Source organism: Zootoca vivipara, chromosome 12 (genome assembly GCF_965207765.1).
Source record: "Zootoca vivipara chromosome 12, rZooViv2.hap1.1, whole genome shotgun sequence".
Lineage (NCBI taxonomy): Eukaryota > Metazoa > Chordata > Lepidosauria > Squamata > Lacertidae > Zootoca > Zootoca vivipara.
The window spans coordinates 20,440,157-20,458,685 of record NC_142595.1 but is presented as its reverse complement, the minus strand read 5'-3'; the positions used below and the strand labels follow the sequence as shown (position 1 = coordinate 20,458,685).

At 40.0% G+C, this 18,529-nt stretch overlaps 1 protein-coding gene across 3 annotated transcripts in view; it reads right to left on the bottom strand.

The window, feature by feature from the left end:
• The window catches only part of SKAP1 (src kinase associated phosphoprotein 1), a 295,737-nt gene that overhangs the window by 187,485 nt on the left and 89,723 nt on the right, over positions 1-18,529 (bottom strand). The window contains exon 4 of one of the 3 annotated variants that reach the window (XM_088654906.1): positions 17,884-17,943. The exons of the other annotated variants lie outside the window; for them this stretch is intronic. Coding sequence (XP_088511032.1) covers positions 17,884-17,943 — 60 coding nt within the window. The remainder of the gene's footprint in view (positions 1-17,883; positions 17,944-18,529) is intronic. 3 annotated transcript variants of the gene reach the window in all.

Below are 18,529 nucleotides of genomic sequence, written 5' to 3'. Positions count from 1 at the left end.
CAATAAAACCCATACACTCAGGCTGTGGGTGGCTGGATTCACAAATTTAGAAGTTTAAAGATGGGAAAATGGAGGAGAGATGATGACAGGACACAATCTTCTGACTACCTAGCAATTTGTTTTTAACTGTATCTTTACAATGTGTATTTTTGGGCAAATTGTTAAGGATTTTACCTTAAAAATCCACCTGGAAAATAGGAATGGACAGAAACCTGTTTTCTCTTACAACTGGGATAGACCAGACTTCAGTGGGCCTGTGATTGGCAGTAAATTCTGAACAGCTGAAAGAAAGTACTTCTTCACATAATTAATGCTTAATGTATGGCATTCACAACTACAAGGCATTGCAATGACCTCTAGCTGGATTATTTTTAAAATGATTTGACAAATTCATGGAAGATAGTGACTATTAGACATGATTGCTGAGTAGAACTTCCATGTATAGTATATATCTGAATACCAGATTCTAGAGAATAATAGGGGTATCCTATCACCTTCATGCTTGGGCTATGAGTGTCCAAACACCTAGTCCAAAATGTTTTCTTCTGCTTGAGGCAAAAGAAAAAAGAAGAAGAAAGATCATGCCCCTCTTTTCATTCTACATACAGAACTTGACCAGATTATCAAATTTGCTTCATATACACATTTTTGTGAAGTTTTCCCTAATACAATGCACTTTTATATGCTATTTTCACTAATATACACATTTTTATCCACACTTAGCCTTTTTATATACTTAGCATTCTATATACATTGCTTGGTTGGAAAAGCGCATTGCAAGATTTGGTGAAGTACAAATTTAGAAGGATGGCTGTGCTTTGGTTCACATATTGTTCTGGAAAGCACAAATTAGTTAGGTTCATCTTTAAATGAATCAAATTTCTCATCCACCCATAGTGTACACCACAGGCAACAATGCTCTATTACATCACCTTCAGCTCTCTTTAACACTATTGCCTGTGTTCACCTATATACAACCAAAGATGCTTTCAGAACGAAATATCCATTTCTTTTAAAAAGCAGATGTATATGGTTAAATGAGAGAAAGAAGAATAACTACCGGTAGTTCAACTATATTGGAGATCTTCTACCCTTTTATACTAGCAAAGGCTTCGTATCCCTTAGCAACGTAGATGGAGAATTGGCAACCAACTGACCTTATCAGAGTTTCAATTAGAATCATGAGAGCACACCGTAAAAACATGCAGTAGCACAACACAACCACTTTCAGAACCTTAATTGAGAGAGAATGCGCTAGATTGCTAAGACAAGAAGGGGGGTGGTGGAAAATCCCTTAGCTCTCTTCTAAACTTGGAAATTGTCCTTAAAGGCTACATATCCTAAAAGACCTAGCAATAAAAGTCTTGTTTGCACAGACAGATCTTAAAGAGTCCCTTCAGGAATTTAAATAATAGTTAGCTCTAAATGGCTAGCGGGGCAGCATTTTTGTTAAGGAATCCCAGAGCAATAAATAGACATTGTGAGGCTCGGTGTATCTTCTGTGTGACCAGCAGTTTGGTGCATATGTGTCAAATCTGGTGCAACATTTGGCTTCCCAAGAACACTCTCAATCATGTTTCTAGCCCTCATTATGGAAGAGGAGGAAGAAGGGATCCTGGAACACTGTCTTCCAACTACACAGATGGTATCTGTTTTCTGCACAATTAAACCCTTGAGGTCAAAAAGAGGTAACCGAGATTACTTGGGGGTTCTCCTTTTTTGGTGGGGAGGGACCTCTGGACTAAGAACAGGGTGCTAGGTCAAATCACTCCACCAAGCATGCCCCAATAGCCTCATTCAGATGCAACACTGAACTATGGTTTAGCATTATAAGAATGAACTGAAGCAAGCATCAGGTGCAGCCAACAGAACAAGTTTGGAAACTTTCTCCTCTGTTTCAAAATAATTACATATTGTCCAAATCCAAAGAAACTGGTTAAGCCAGCTTCAAGCCATAGTTTATCTAACCATCTCTTCAGGAGCAGTTTAGGGTTTAGATGACATGGCAGTCTGTGGTTATTCTAAAATGGAAATAGTCGCTCCTGATGTTCTCCTTCAGACTGTAAGAGGAACAGGGAATGTGCAAGGCCAAAGCTTGCTCTTGTGATGCTAAACCATGGTTTAGTGTTACATCTGAATGCAGACATTGGCTCCCTTTGCAACTTAGTAAATTGCAGAGAGCTTAAATCTAGTGATTGCCTCAGAAGTTTGCCGTTTCAATCCATATATGCATATGTATATGCTCACACTGATTCACTCCACTCATCTATTCAGTGCCACTCTTAACCAACTAGTTCTGTGCCTTCTGGCTAGGGGTGCTGCAGAATCAAAGGACTTACAACAAACAACTATAGCCTGAGTTGGATCCTGAAGTGCTGCAGACAGAGGGTACTACCATGTTGACTACAGAAGGGGAGCCAGACTCCTAGTATTTACAGCACACCTGTCCAGTGTTCTCTTATGGCCTGCCTATAGCGGCCCCTGACCATCAGGTCCAGTCGTGTCCGACTCTTGGGTTGCGGGGCTCATCTCGCTCTATAGGCTGAGGGAGCCAGCGTTTGTCCGCAGACAGCTTCCGGGTCATGTGGCCAGCATGACAAAGCTGCTTCTGGCGAACCAGAGCAGCGCACGGAAACGCTGTTTACCTTCCGGCCGGAGCAGTCCCTATTTATCTACTTGCACTTTGATGTGCTTTCGAACTGCTAGGTGGGCAGGAGCTGGGACCGAGCAACGGGAGCTCACCCCATTGCAGGGATTCGAACCGCCGACCTTCTGATCAGCAAGCCCTAGACTCTGTGGTTTAACCCACAGCGCCCAATATATTATTTCCTGTTCCATCAAGATTTTTTGGACTACAGTTTGCACAAGCCCCACCCCACACCCCCAACATGTTCAGTAGTCAGGGATGATGGGAACTGTAGTCAACACATCTGGAGGAGATAAAGTTGAGGAAGCCATATGTTTTCACTTGCAATGCATGAAAGTTATGTTCGAATCTGGGGCCAGCACACACTGGAATTAACATTGTCTATGCAGGCTTGAGTTCTCCAATTATTCCCTCTCAACCTGTACTTTTGTACAGAGAGTCAAAACATATCTTTTTCTAGACAACCAAAATCTGCCTCTACTCTCCCCTTTATCTGTAAGGAAAGTGGTACAGTACTCAGAGCTGAAATTAATCTGCAGAGAAATCATCGATAATTTTTCTAACGAATTGACTTGCAAAAATCCAGATTTTCATTCTACTAATTCAAACAAATCCAAACATTCCAAATTATGCACACATCACATGTAGAAGCTTAAAACCCTAGTAGAAGCTTTTAACAGCATTGCTCTAAAACACAGCAAGACTTTACGTACGGTATCTAAAGTATCTTCTGAATCTTTGAAAATTTTCCAAATTAAAAAGATTCACATTCAGGTTCAAATTGCTTGACCTTGTACCTATGGAAGCCTTAATTCGGAGCACAATCCTACATGACTATAGAGAAATAAATCTCACTGAGCTCAATGGGACTTACTGCCAGGTAAGTTGGTTCAGCACTGGAGTCTTTAAAACTGCTATTACAGTGAGACTACTGCTGAAGTTGCCCCTAGGGGTAATAAAGAATAAACCCAATTTTGTATTAGTCACAAACCACATTTCTATTATTATTACAATGGAACTCAAATCTCTTCTTAAAAACAAATAAACATAAAAAATTACAGATTCAAAAAAGAAACAGATGACAAAACCCAACACATCTAAAGGACTTATTCCCCTTCATTGAAGAATACAGTAAAGGTGTTAGTGACAAAAGAAATAAATAGAGTATACAATGAACACCTGAAAGGCCTACTGACTGGCTTCCCAATTTAGGTGTTCAGCGGCTGTTTACCCCAAGTACCATCTGGCTGTATAGATATAATAACAATTATTCCATCGAGGTAGACCATCCTCTAAATCATATTAATATACACAGATTCCCCTCATCTTATGGAGCTTGATGTTTCCGCACGCTCCCATTTAACCTGGGTAATGTGCTAAAACAAGTCGGCTTCATCGTTAAGAATTGATTTTTAATTTATGGGAACGTCAAGTGCATTCCCATAACATCCTTTTGTAATCCAGGAGAGCAAAGACTACTATGCTGGTGCTTAATCTGCTTTTATGGGCCTATTCCCACTCCCCTTTTCCTTTTTTTTAAGAGAGAGATAAAATAAAATTCACAACATCTTGCTACATATTTATGTCGAGATTTGTAGGCTTGGGGCTGCCGCTTGCTCACACTCTTTCTGAGATCTAATTCGTGCAGCGAGAGAGCAAAGCGCCTTGTATTCTTCATTAGCTTCACAATGCTAGATAAGGTGGGGAGGGGGAGCTTATTTCTTTAAATTATTTAACCTTGGCAGAGCCCATTGGGACCACATAAATTACAAAACATATTAATGAAAAACATTACTTAGCTTATTCTTAAAGCAAAAAAGGAAAGCAAAACAGAAAGAATGCTCAATAAAATTTTATAAGTCCATTTAAAAGAAAGAGAAAATGGGACATTATGTTATGATACGATCCTCCAGTCCCAAAATCCTTTCAGCCTAACTAGATCTGTCAATAAGTGTTTCGTTTATTTGACTGGCTTATGATCAAGCCAATTAGATTAAGTGACAGTTTCTCAAAATAAGGGCTATTTTGATAGAATTTCTTAAAGATAACAGCTTTCTTGTGGCTAAACAATACAGACAATCAATTACATCCATTGCATCATCATATTCAAATACAAGGCAGGCATAAAAAATGAGCACAGATTGCTGGTAACGAAGCCCATTCCTAAACATGCCTCTCAGAATGAGATAACTAAAGAAGAAATTGACCAGTCATACCAATTAGTAAACCTAACCTTTTTGGCCTTAATTGTACAGTAATGTACAGGCAACTCATTGCTGAATACATCTTTCCCTCTCTTCCACATTCCCGCCAACAGTTTTTCTCCACCATCACACTCCCACCCCGTTTTTGATGCCCTTTCATTTTATAAGTTTAAATTCAAATAGCTTTTAAAAACAAAATACAGGCTACTACTTTTCATTGTCCCATAATTCTCTCAGGTCAAAATACCGGCTGTTGGTGGAACTGGTTAGATTGGTGAAGGTCCTGAGGTCTGGGGATTATTACCTTTGCTTTATATCTGTGGCTATATTTTTTGTGCTGTTTTAATATTTGTAAGATTATACAAGTTAACTGTGCTTTATTATAGTCTTGTTAACAGCACCTGGGATCCACTTGAGTAAAGGTGTTTTAGAAATTTAGTAAGCATAAATATAAAGTAAATAATTTATTCCCTTTTAAACCAGATGTTATTATTCCCAATTTAAGACACTGGGGAAACTGAGGGATTTCTCCTACACCTAAAGTTATCGTGTGCCCGTTATTGAGAGTCTGTTCCTTTGCAGAATTGGGCATGGAATGGAGCTGGCTAGGCCTGCAGCTGAGTTTTTTTCCCTTCCTGCCCCTGCAGCCAGGGAGGCTTGGCTTAACTACAGTATAGTATAAACATTTTTGTTTGTTTTGCTTGTTTGTTTCGAGTGAAATCTATGTATGACTGACTTTATTATGATATTCGATTTACTGCGGTGGTATGGAACCAAACCCACAATATCTTTGAGGTATTAGTTTTAGTGTGCCATGGAACATGGAATGGCTTTCTGCAAATGTTCAGACCTCATTCACAATTGTGATTTTTGCCACATTTCCAGACAAAGCAGCTCACAACAATAAAAAGCACACAGATAAAAATCATTATTACTAAAACCAAGACCAAAAACAGATTTACAGAAACAAAAACAGGCTCAGCATTCTAACAACATAAATATATTCCAGCCTCCATTCAGTGAATGGGACAAAAAAATACTCAGGGAATGGCCAACTGAAACAAATGAGGCCTTTTTAAAAGCCTGAAGTGCCACCAACTACCACAGTTCTATTGGGTGGCAGCTCCACGAAGATCTGGAGCCATCACAGAAACAGCTCTCTTTCTCTCATAACTGCCCACCTCTCAAAACAAAGAAGTACACATCAAGAGAGCCTTCTATTTAAAGGTTAAAATCAACACTTTAATTTGGTCTCAGAAACACAGGAATATCCAGTGTAAGATGGTACCCATCAAGACTCTGGCAACTGCATTTTGAAGCTTCTGGGCTGTCCTTACAGTCAGTCCCACATAGTGTCTTGAGTGGATCATAGAATCATAGAATCATAGAGTTGGAAGAGACCACAAGGGCCATCCAGTCCAACCCCCTGCCAAGCAGGAAACACCATCAAAGCATTCCCGACAGATGGCTGTCAAGCCTCTGCTTAAAGACCTCCAAAGAAGGAGATTCCACCACACTCCTTGGCAGCAAATTCCACTTGATTTTTGAGTGTGGAAAAAAACACTTAAGCTGTTATTCCACATAATGAAGCATTAAGAAAAGGAAGAACAACTGGAACCACCTGAAGTTTGAATTTACCAATGGATTTTCCACAGAAACCTGCTACTTTTCCATTTGATGTTACAATGTATTTTTTTGTAACAAGACCAATGGCTGGCTGGTTAGCTAAACAATACTGGAATTTCATTTCCAACGTTTTTCAAATGCTGATTTGAAAGTTTGGCAGCTATGCATTAGAAACTCTTTAGTGAACGGTTATTTTATTAAATACATTTTTATTAAAGTTAATAAAGCTGGAAGGTTTTCTGTTTTTTGTTTGTTTGTTTGTTTTTTAAAAAATGCAATCCCCATTGCACACATAAATGCCAAACATTCCCATTTCTTTTATGGATGAAAGCAAGAGGATTGCTGGCTGAGAAAAGAAAAGAAAAAAGATAGGTTAAGATACAGATTATAAATATTTCCACCTTGCTGAAGAGGGTATCCCACTATAGCTTCCAGTGAACAATTTTTGCATGGTTTGTACCATGTCAATAACCTGCAAAACTGGTGAACAAAAATGAGTGTGCACACCAATGGTAATGTTCCTTCTATCATACCACTTTTTAAGCAGCCATCTGTCTCCAGTTTGTGATTAATGGCTGGCAAAATCTAAGCTGGAAACAGAAAAGAAGTCTGTAAAGAAGTGGTGATAAAGGAGTGTGTGTGTGTGCGTACATACGTGTGTGTGCAGAATGGCAAATTAAGTACATTTGCTTTGAGCTGTTATTCGACCATTAAGTAATAAACTTTGCATGTTTAATTTAGGTTCTCCCCCACTAAGTACCACATGAAGAACTGCAATAATAACTCTTCCCCCAACCATATCAGCACAAAGCTAAACAGTCACTAAAACAGAAGATGCCCATCTCCCTTATGCATCTTCCTTTTTCTCTATTTTATTTCCCTTCAAAGCCAAGTATAAATAAATACGGCTAGCTTAAAAAGTGGTTGAAAATGCTGGTTTTCAACACAGGTCTATGTTAAGTCTATGTTAAGTGGAATGGAGTGAGATCAATATTTTCTTTTGGAGTTTTACAGACTCATGCTCCTTGAGCTCCAGTTCCTATGCTGTGTGCTTGTACACGCAGGCCATGATTTTGTACAAAATTGTAACAAGTCAGTTGGCACCGTCAGTGTATATTCTAGCCTGGAATTCATTAGCAGGAAGCTGTTGTGTTTAGAGGCAACTCACACTCCCCAACACACACCGCGCCAGTCCCCATGTTACAGAACACACAAATCGCTGTTCATGAGAGTATTTGCCATGAAAAGCATCTTGGTTGAAACTGGCCTGCTTCAGACTTACATCTTTTTATGGGTGCATATTAAATATGGGACGTGGGTGGCGCTGTGGGTTAAACCACAGAGTCTAGGGCTTGCCGATCAGAAGGTCGGCGGTTCGAATCCCCGCGACTGGGTGAGCTTCCGTTGCTTGGTCCCTGCTCCTGTCAACCTAGCAGTTCAAAAGCACGTCAAAGTGCAAGTAGATAAATAGGTACTGCTACAGCGGGAAGGTAAATGGCGTTTCCATGTGCTGCTCTGGTTCGCCAGAAGCGGCTTTGTCATGCTGGCCACATGACCTGGAAGCTGTACGCTGGCTCCCTCGGCCAATAACACGAGATGAGTGCCGCAACCCTAGAGTCGGTCACAACTGGACCTAATGGTCAGGGGTCCCTTTACCCTTTACCTTTATTAAATATTTTATGTGTACTCATAAAACTGTTAAGCTTTCAGATAAAAGCATCTAAAAACTCAAACTCTATCAAACAGCTATGCATTGCCAGAGAGTTAGAATTAGCCACAGAACAGCAAAGGGTAATAGAATCACCATTATCACATGAAGTAGTGCTCAGCCTTGAAAAATTAAATACTATATCTGTGCCCATGCCACCTTTATCAGCTTGATCTATGACAGTTTCACAGTCATTTCACTTCCAGGAAGGCTTTTTGGAAGAAAATCTGAGCATCATTCAGCTGTTAATCCAATGCCCCCCCCAAAAAATTTTTTTTGAATTGTAGTAGTCCACACCCACATGTATCTACTTTGAGCAGGATTACCACTAGAAACAACTTCTAGATTCTAGACATCGGTGTTTCACTCCATTGTTCTATTTGTCTAATTGACTTGATTTGATGAGAGAGAGCCTCTTTTCCACCTGCCTTGCTCCAACCTCCAGGCCTAGGAGCCTCTATAAGAGGGCTAACTCACATTGTTTCCAGAGGAAGAACTGTACACAGAGAGAGGCTCTGTTTGCCATCAGGAGGTGGATGGTGTCACCTGTGCTGCCCCACCTCCATCCTAAGGAACCTTCAGAAGGTAGTTGCTGCCACAACCACTATGTGCATGTTTATTTTAATGAGCTGACCAGAGTCAAAGATTATGAGTCATGGAGGGGGGAGAGCGTTTGTATGAACTTAACAGTACTTAGAGTAAGTATCATTTTTGGTTGCTATTTTGTTAATGTTAATATTGTTTCATAGAATATAAATTCTGTATTGATTTGTTAATCACATAATATGACTTTTGCTTTAATTGTGATGTTTAGCTTATTTTTTATTTATTGCATTGTTAACTGTGTTTTATAGATTTCAATTGCTTCACGGATGATTTGTTAATTATTCTATATGATTTATGCTGTATTTGTGAGGTTCTATTATGTTCTATCATGTTATCGTTATTTACTGCTTGTAAGTCGCTTTGGGATTCATTTGAATGAAAAGTGGCATAGAAATATAATATAATAAATCAAATCAAATATTTCCCAAATGTCAATCACTCCTATGACTTCATTCATTGGCTGAAACACTGAAAGGAAGGAGCAGGCTAGTTTCTCAGAAAACCAATGAGAAAAGTAGCTGCACATTTTGGTTCATACTTCAGATTCTATAAACATTAGAAACTTCCTGCTTTAGAAAAAATGAAAGCTAGGAATCTGGGGGTTGTGGCTTATTTGGTGGGGGACGGAGGACTTTTCCCTTGATTCCTCTGCAAAGAACAATGCCCACCATCTTTGATGGAATTCCTTGGCTCTGCCTCAATCAGGACTGCAGCCAATGCATCGATTACAACGGGAATGCTCAGCAAAAACAGAATTAGACTCCTGCAGAGCTGCCGAATGGCCAGTTTTAAAACTGGACTGATGTGGAATGCTGGGTTTTTCTAAAGCACTGCCTATGCGCTAAACTCATGTTATTGCTGCTTCTATGGGTAATATCAAATCTAGTTATTGTTGTTTTAATTGTCTGTTGATAGCATAGTGGTTTTAACTCACAAAATGATGTATAATCGTGTTCATTGTTTGCCCTCACAATGTTGAGGAAATGTTGCTAGTTCTAGTTTCTATCTGACTGATGTGGAACTGAGGCTGGGAAAGAGTAACTTGCAGAGATTCCAGCCAAACCTCAAATCCATCACCAAACCTAACAGGACCACACTGCTTCTGGATTCCAACTCCCATCAGCTCAATGATCAGGAATGATATGTGTTGTAGTCCATCAACATCTGGAGGACCACAGATTTCCCATCCCTGCCATACATAATCACTATGAAAATGCATAAATCAATATATCAAGTGGCTCCAGCAGTAAAAGGCAAGCTTGGTTCACAGACGGCTTATCCAACAGCAAATGTCAGCAACAGTCCTAGTCATCAGATCCACAGAACACAAGTAATGACTACTCATTCTCAAGGGAAGATAGTGTAGAGGGAAGAGGGAGAGAACAAGAAGCAGTGCTTAACAGAGAGCTTGGGGTTCAAGTCTGCTTAGAAGTCAACACTCACAGGCCTAGAAACGCGTACTCTAAGCCCAGACATGCAAAGGCTGATTGGCTACTGGCACTTTGCAAATGGATCACGATACCCTCTATTTGAATTCTTTCCATGCAACAGGACTCAGTGCTTGCTCAAATTACAAGGTGGTGGAAGGTGGTGGCAATCCTGGATCAGCATGAAAGGAAAATGATCCTTGTCCAAAGAGCTTGGATACTCATTTCATCTTGCAATGTTACACATGAAATTAAACTCTGACAATCAAAATGCAACATAAGAAAAGGGGCTGTAGGGGAGTGTTAGTGTAGTCCATTGAACCGTAAATGGACACTGTTACATCTCACCTCAGCCACAAATTATCTAGTGATTTGAAGAGAAGTCACTGAATACCATCCAGAGACAGAAAGGTACGCTGGACTGCAATGCTTACTTCTCTTTTTGATTGTACTTTTCAAACCTGGGACATACAAAAGCATGCTATATTAGGGATATGTTTTTGCAAAAACGTTTATGTTAGGCAAAATTGCACTCTACATGTTGTTCCCATAATCCAAATGCTCGTTATAGGAAATTCACTTATCCAAACACAAGGAATTAGTACCCAACAAACCTTACTATACACACTGCAGATTCAGTTATCCCAGCTGCCAGACCTGTGTGTACTACTGTAAACAAATAAACAGCTTTTAACAAGCCTTATTTATTTGTGCTTCACTGGCCTGTTGCGAGTGCTTCACCAAAAACCATGGTGGGAGGGGGGATCAGACAAATAAGTGAGCTTTTTTTTTTCCTTCCTTGTTTGCCTTTTACAAGGTTTCAGAGGGTTTTCTGTCATTGGGTGATCAAGATTCTATGGTCAGGAACGCATTATAAATGTCTCCATAGGAATAAATGGAAATCATCCACTCATTATGCAAACATTCACTTAACAGACAATTTTCTGAAAATGCATTGCAATTGGACAGCAAGACCTGCTGTATGTCACATGCACATTAGGAGAAATGTGAACTTTAATGGTGATGAATTCCATGAGGACTTAAAAAGAGAAAGAAAATGCAAACTGATTTGTATATGTGGGGATCTGAGCTTAAGACTCGAAAAATGAGAAAGGGAGAGAAACCAAAACTGACAGATCTGACCATTCCTACCTCTACTGCACCTAAGTTGTATATGCAATGGAAGCGGTAGCAGACATTCCTGGACAGGTGAGATATTTGTACTTATCAAACCCAAGTGGACAGTGCACAGTATATTGCTCATCAAAATGCACTGCCCTCCAGACAACCTATCCTAGTTTCCCATCTAAATTGCAGCTGGTAAATACCAACAATGACACTGATTGGGAAGAAACTGAGGGTGATTTGAATGCGCCCCTGGAGATGTGTTAACAAGAAAAAAATGGGGATGCATTTACAGAGTCTAAAGCTACCTCTTCATGCCACAGTTTTCAGACATGTGCTGTTCATTGTGTGGCATCTTCATCCCCACCCCATTGATCATTACTGCCTCTGGGTGGGACCTGAGGATACTCTGACAATATTTTCTACAATGCACCAAAGAACTGGCAAACCTTTAAGCTCCTACACACCCCTATCGGCTTTTGAGCTGTTTCAGACAAATGCTTTTTTAAAAAATGAACAAGGAAGGTAAGGGGGGGGGGACTTGAACTTGATAAAAAATAAACCAGTCCAACGTGTAGAAGGGTGGTGTCAACTATAAACACCCAAGTGCTACTAGCATATGGTGAAAATATAGGAAGGATCACCAGAAACAAGGAAGGGACAAGCCTCAAGTCAGTATTTTTATGTTCTCACCTTAATGGTAGGTATGAACAATGGCACCACACATGTCTTCGTAACACACTCAAAATATGCACTTTCAATATTTAGCTGTCAATAACACTTAAACCACATCAACATATGTAGGGAGTTATCTCTGCATATATATCCCTAGTACACATTTGTTTGTAAAAGGCATAATATTTAGACAGTCACTTGTGAGACTAGTGACTTAATTTACTCACTTGTACATATGCTTTGTTAGCCCATATACACAGAGAAGATTGTCTTTTGAACAAGTTCATTCTGCAGCATGGAATGTTACATTGCTATTTGTTGTATTATAACACCTGTTTATAAATGTAAATGATCTTCTTTAAGCAGTAAAGCTATTAATAGGAAATAAAGCTGTATTAAACATAATTGAAACACAAACCTATGCATATTTTGGAATCACACTGCAGCATAGAATCTCAATATTAGACTACATAAAGTGGTTTGGCAAATGCATTATTTTAAAGATAACCGTTATGAGAATACGTACATAATAAGAATATATTATAAGCACTACAGTTGCATGAAAGTATACTGAAATATGTGTGAACATGCCTCACTGATCATGTGGAAAAAAATGAAAAGTTCAATAAGGAATTTTCAGAATAATATTTGGGGTTGTCAGAAGCTCTATACCCTCTGCAGATGCATGCCTGCCCCAATCTCAATACTTATTGGGCCCATCTCCAAGATCTAATGCAGTGGGTTGTTTTGGAACTATGAGAGTACAGTAAGTTTAGCTGAGTCTACCAACAGCAGTAAAACCAGTTGAAAGCTTTTTCTTTAATTAGGAAGCAGAAATAACTTTGACTGTATTTGTACCACAATCTCTTCATATGACTTTAAAACCATCATGATTTAAAGATAGCAAGTGAGCTTCCTGATTTTCTATTGATTTTAAATCAAAATCTTGTACAAGCCAAACTTGTTTCCCCTGACCCTTCCACCAAGACTCTTTAATTACTGCCCTGTGATATGTACAGGATTTGCTTTGTTACAATCTGGAACATAAAAAAAACCCCATAATAATATGGTGCATATTTTGACAGACACCAACAAATCAAACAGAACTGCTGTTTTGAAGGTATACTTTCACCACTGTAAAAACAGTGGAGTTTGTGGCAAAAATTAGCACACAACTTATAATAAAGAGAAAATAGGGAGGGGTGAAAAAACCTATTAGTGAGCATCACCCAAAGAAACTTCTATAGAAATGATCGAGCCATGGCATATCCAGCAAGAATAGAGGGATGTATATTGAAATTTACGCGTACTTGGTAAACCATGAATGCAATTAGTTTATATCTGATCTGCAAAGGAAAGAACACCTAACAATAGAAAAGCTTACAGCCATGACATTGAATATCATGCCAAGTTTGCTTTCTCTTTAACATAAAAAAAAATCCAAACAGCTCCATCCATTCCACACACAGCAGCACGCCAAGTTTGAAGCGTGGGCGCAGAAGCAAAAAGGAAGGGGGAGCTGGCAGGGGTGGCAGAGAGGACACGTATAAGGAGGGGAGGGAAAACCCTGCCAATCAATCATTTATAATTAACAAAAAAATCCAATTGGTGGCTTTAAATAGAGATCAATGTGGTTGCAGGCCGGACGGGCGGATAGCAGAGAAGCATTTCACCTTCGCGTCCATTTCCCTCGCAAGCTGTCTCACCTACAGATTCGCCATTTGTTTTGTTAACAAAGCTTCAGGGGGTGCCGGGCTCTCATTGAAATTTCATTAATCTAATGGAGTAAAGTCCTATAGAAAAAAAATCAAATTCTCGTTGAGCGAGATGCTACCTGGGAAAGATAACCTCTGGTTGAACTCCCAGACTTCTATTGCTCAGCTATTAGTCTGAGAAATCAGACAGCAACAAGGCTGATTACAGCTAGAGGCCACAACATTTCCCCCCTCACTCTCCCCTCCTCCTCTTTCACCCCCCCTCCCCAAGCATACTCTTCCTAACTAGCAATTTTTGAGTGCAAGCAGTGGTGCTGGATTCTTCATCGAGAATGGCATGGGGCTCCATGGGAGGGGGCAGATAGCACAAGCATTCTCAAAGATGGCACTCAAGGGCTCACAAATAGCAAATTGACCCACAAGGATTATAATAAAGGGTGTGGGAGCATGTCCGGGGGGGACAGGAGAGGTGAGCAAGAAACCCATTACTGCAGGGTTCAATGTTAACTTTCACAGAATGGAAGGGGCCCATTCCCAATTGGCTGTGTTGAAGAGTGGAGCTTTTAAACAGGTGGGAGAGGATCTCTACGAAAGTCTTCACCAGAATAAAGGCTTTTAAAAACAGCTGCAATGAGTTAAGATGCAATTCCTTTGATCCTAACTCTATAAGGAGAATCTGACCCTACTCCAGGTCTGAAACCTACGCCAGTGATATTTTGGAGCCAAATGCTCAGGGTTCAAAAAATGTTTCAGTTTTTTAAAAGGTAGACTCAAACCTTCCACAATGTAGCACCTTCTGTTTTTTTTCAGGCTTACACACATCAGTGTTTTAACATTTGAAATGCAGGGTTGTGAGGGGGGACAGGCATGCCAGAAAGCCACATGTGAGAGAAACCTAGATCCACCTATTGCCTCAATTGTGTATCAATTCAAGGAATGCAATTTGTTCCTGAAGATAAGTGTGGGGCAGAAATCAAATCCTCCCCCATGCCACCAGGAATGGAGAGCCTGTGGCCCACCAGATGTTGTTGGACTACAACTCCCATTATTCCTCACCACTGCTGGTTAGGGTTAGGTACAAGTCACAGCTTCCCTATCCCTTGCCCTACAGGAAACTTTAACACAGTTTTCCTTTCTGGTTATCGCAAACGAAACTGAGATGGCTGATAGTCTGTTACCCCTACAACTGGCAACACAACTGACTGCCTACGGGAAGCAGAAGGCAGAAACATCTGAAGCAAACCACGCAAACAGTTCATTCTAAGGGCAGGCAGCGCCAGAGTGAAGAAGGAAAATCTACCCTGCTATGGTCACAAATGGATTGGAATTCAGCTTCCCTGTCTCCCCTTGCTGAAGAGAAAATAATAGGAAAGGGGGAAGCAGGATACTTTAAGACCTTCAGTTTGTCCACTTAGGTATAAGTATGGGAGCCAGAGGCGGATTTAGGGAAGCACAACTGGTTCGGTCACACTGGGTGCAGAGCCTCGGGGGCGCTGCTAGGGATGCTGAAACTATGCTTTATAATGGAGTGGGGGGTTAAATTTCAGCGCTGCATAGGGCACCTCTGAAATTTGAGACCCCAAGGTCTGCCACTGTGGGAGTGCACAAATGACAGCCACAAAATTGTGAGTGGGAGGTCATACTAGAGTTGCCTTTATTAGAGAATCCCATTATTATTCCACATTAGAGTGAAACTAGAGTTTAACTCGCACCATATGCTTACCTTCTGCACCAGACACACCAATGTGCAACACTTGATTTAAAATACCAAATATTTTAATTTCTCTGCTTAGTGCAGTTTGCCTTTGGTGTACAAATGAAATTGGCAGTCATCCAGCCTCAATCACCTGGAAGGGGAAGACAGAGCAGGAAGGCAATCCAGCAATGGGGAGACTAGAAAATTCTAGAGAATAGGTGAGCAGAGCATAGAACAGGTCCTTTCTGGCTCTTTGGTTCTAAACACAGATGAAGAAGCATCATAGGAAACTTGAAAGCTTACAAAGTCTGCTAGAGCAGCAAAAGAACAAGCAAAACTCAAGGGAATAAGGCAATGGTATCATCTTAACTCTGCATTCAGCAGCTGGGGCTGCAATTTTGTAATACTTACCTGGGACTAGGAATGGACACATCTGTCCATTTTGGTTTATCTCCATTTCTCCTTTCCTAAGTATAAATTCAGTTCTCTGCATTTCAGCAGCAGTTTGCAATTAAAACAAACAAACAAAGCTCCATGAACATCAGCGTTTTAGTGCAAATTTCTCCTTACACTTTTTTGTATAGTTTTGACTAAGATACAAATTTTTGCAAACATTTTCCACTTCCATAATACACGTTAGCATGGTATTTTCACTAATGCATGCATTTTTTGCATACTTTCCCCTAATATAAGCATTTTTGTACACATTGGTTGGTTGGAGAACTGCATCATAAAAATCAGAGAAGTCTCAAAATTTGTAGAAGTACAAAATCTGGTGAACATTTAAGTACTGGTGTGTACATAAGTCTGAGAGGTGCAGATCAAGCAATTTGTACTGGATTTTGCACAGACTGAATTCTTCAAGAACCCTAATAAGCATTAGCTTACCTACATATATACTGGTGGCAACATGGTGAGCAAAGAAGAGTGGCTGGATATCCTTTGCTTCTGTGCTCTATGCTCTATGCTAGATCAATTTACAGTGCAAATCTATGAATGTCATGTGGAAGTGTTACTTAGTCCCAAGTACAGATAGGAGATAAATTCTATTTTGTTTGCATTTTAATGATAACATACATAATTTCCACTTCTCAAACTATAATTTAAGTATGATTAGAAATGCAGATAGCAGAATGTACTTCATTCTACAGACTATTCACTCATTATGAGAATTGGCTTCTAGGACACAACATTCAAGGTACTAGCTCGTATCTATAAAACCCTGGCCTTTTAGGTCCCATATACTTTATGGAACATATCTATCCTTATGAGTTTTCTCCATTCCCAACCATCTTCTACAATAGGCTGGTGCCCTCTGGACTGCAACTCCCATCCACTCCAGCTATATCCAGCTACCATGACTTACGACCATGGGACTGTAGTCCAAAACATTTGGACATCAGCAGGTTAGGTAAAGCTGCTTTACAATGACCTTGTTAGAGAAGCCCTGCTAAAGGGTGCCACCTGTTATATAGCTACAGTTGCCAAGAGGATGTAGTACAGTGGTGCCTCGACTTCCGAATTTAATCCGTTCCGAAGGCACCTTCGTAGGTCGAAAAATTCATAAGTCGAAAAGCGCCATTGGAAACGCGATTTCCCATAGGAATGCATTGAAAATGGAAAAATTCATAAGTCGAAGCAACCCCATCTAAAAATTCGTAAGTCAAAAAAACCCTATCTAAAACCGCCGCGGTTTCCGTTCGGATGTCGAGAAATTCGTAAGTGTGCGGCCATTTGCCCCACTCATAAGTCGAAAAATTCGGTTGTCGAGTCGTTCGTAAGTTGAGGTACCACTGTATAGCCACCTCAGTCATGGCCTTTAAACTGTGATCTTTTCCTGGTATGTTTGTCTGAGCTGAAGCTAGCATATTTCTAAAAGGTTTCTTTTAAAGCAGATTTTCATAGTTTTTACATCTATATCAACTGTTTTTAAGGTCACTTTTACTATGTTTGTTTCAAACATATGTATCTTTGCCCTAACTGAAAATCTAAACAGGCTTCTGGTGATACAGGGTATGTGTTTGTAAACAGACAAACAAATTCATGCTCCCACTATCCAGCAAGCTTTGTTGAAGCACTTCATTTTCCCCATTATACTACAAGAACCAGTTCCAATTACATTTTGGGGCTCCAAGTTTCATTAAAATGAGCTTTGCCACTCTCGGGCTCAGAATATCAAGTCTTCTGTCCCATGCCCCTCAGCAAGATACTGTAGTGTGGTTTCCCCTAAGTACTCACACTAAGCCACATGCACTTCAGTTTAGGAGGCAGATTTTCCAGGCTAGAAAATGTTGTCCTGGCATGCCCATTTGCTTCTTGCCTCCCTTTCCCCTTTATTTAACAAATTAAATTCTGAGTGCTTCTTTCTTCATGCAAAAAATGATTGCTTAAGATCTGGACCTCTCTTGTGGTGCACTAAGAAAAGAAGAAAAAATAAGGATTAGGAATACCCACATATAGGGAAAATGGCAGAGTTCATTACGAAGGAGGATCCACTGCTCCTTAGCACAGAACCTGGGAGGCAACACCAAACAGAGAAACTAATGAGACTGTTTGTGAGTAAGACTGTTTCTTTCATTCTCTCTTTCTCCCCCTCCTTCTCTCTCTCTCTCTCTCTCACACACACACACACACAGGCGCGCGCACACATACATATGAGTCTTTAGGGATTTGCATGAACTTTTGAACCAGAGACTCAAAGACAGGGCCCAGCCTGTTCCCACTTTAATAAACAATTTTTTTCTTCAATTAATTAAGGTTTGGAAAGAAAAAAATAGCAGAAGCAAAGTAATTTAGCATGCAGCGCATACGTTACAGATGGATCCCACCTTTGGATGCTTATTAAATCTATGCATGATTGCACTGGGAGAAAATTAATTGCATTGTTTTTCACAATTCAAGATGGCTTTGCAAAACAGCAAAGAAAATGATGCAAAACTCTAGACTTTTTTTGTTTCTTAAAAAAAAAAAACCTTTACAAACACCAACAGACTTTTCAGAGATATTTTGTTTCAATTAGTTCCCAGATGCCATAGGAAGAGGACAGATAGCTTCTAAATATGAGTAAAGGTTTTATAACACTCCAGTTGGAGTAAAATTG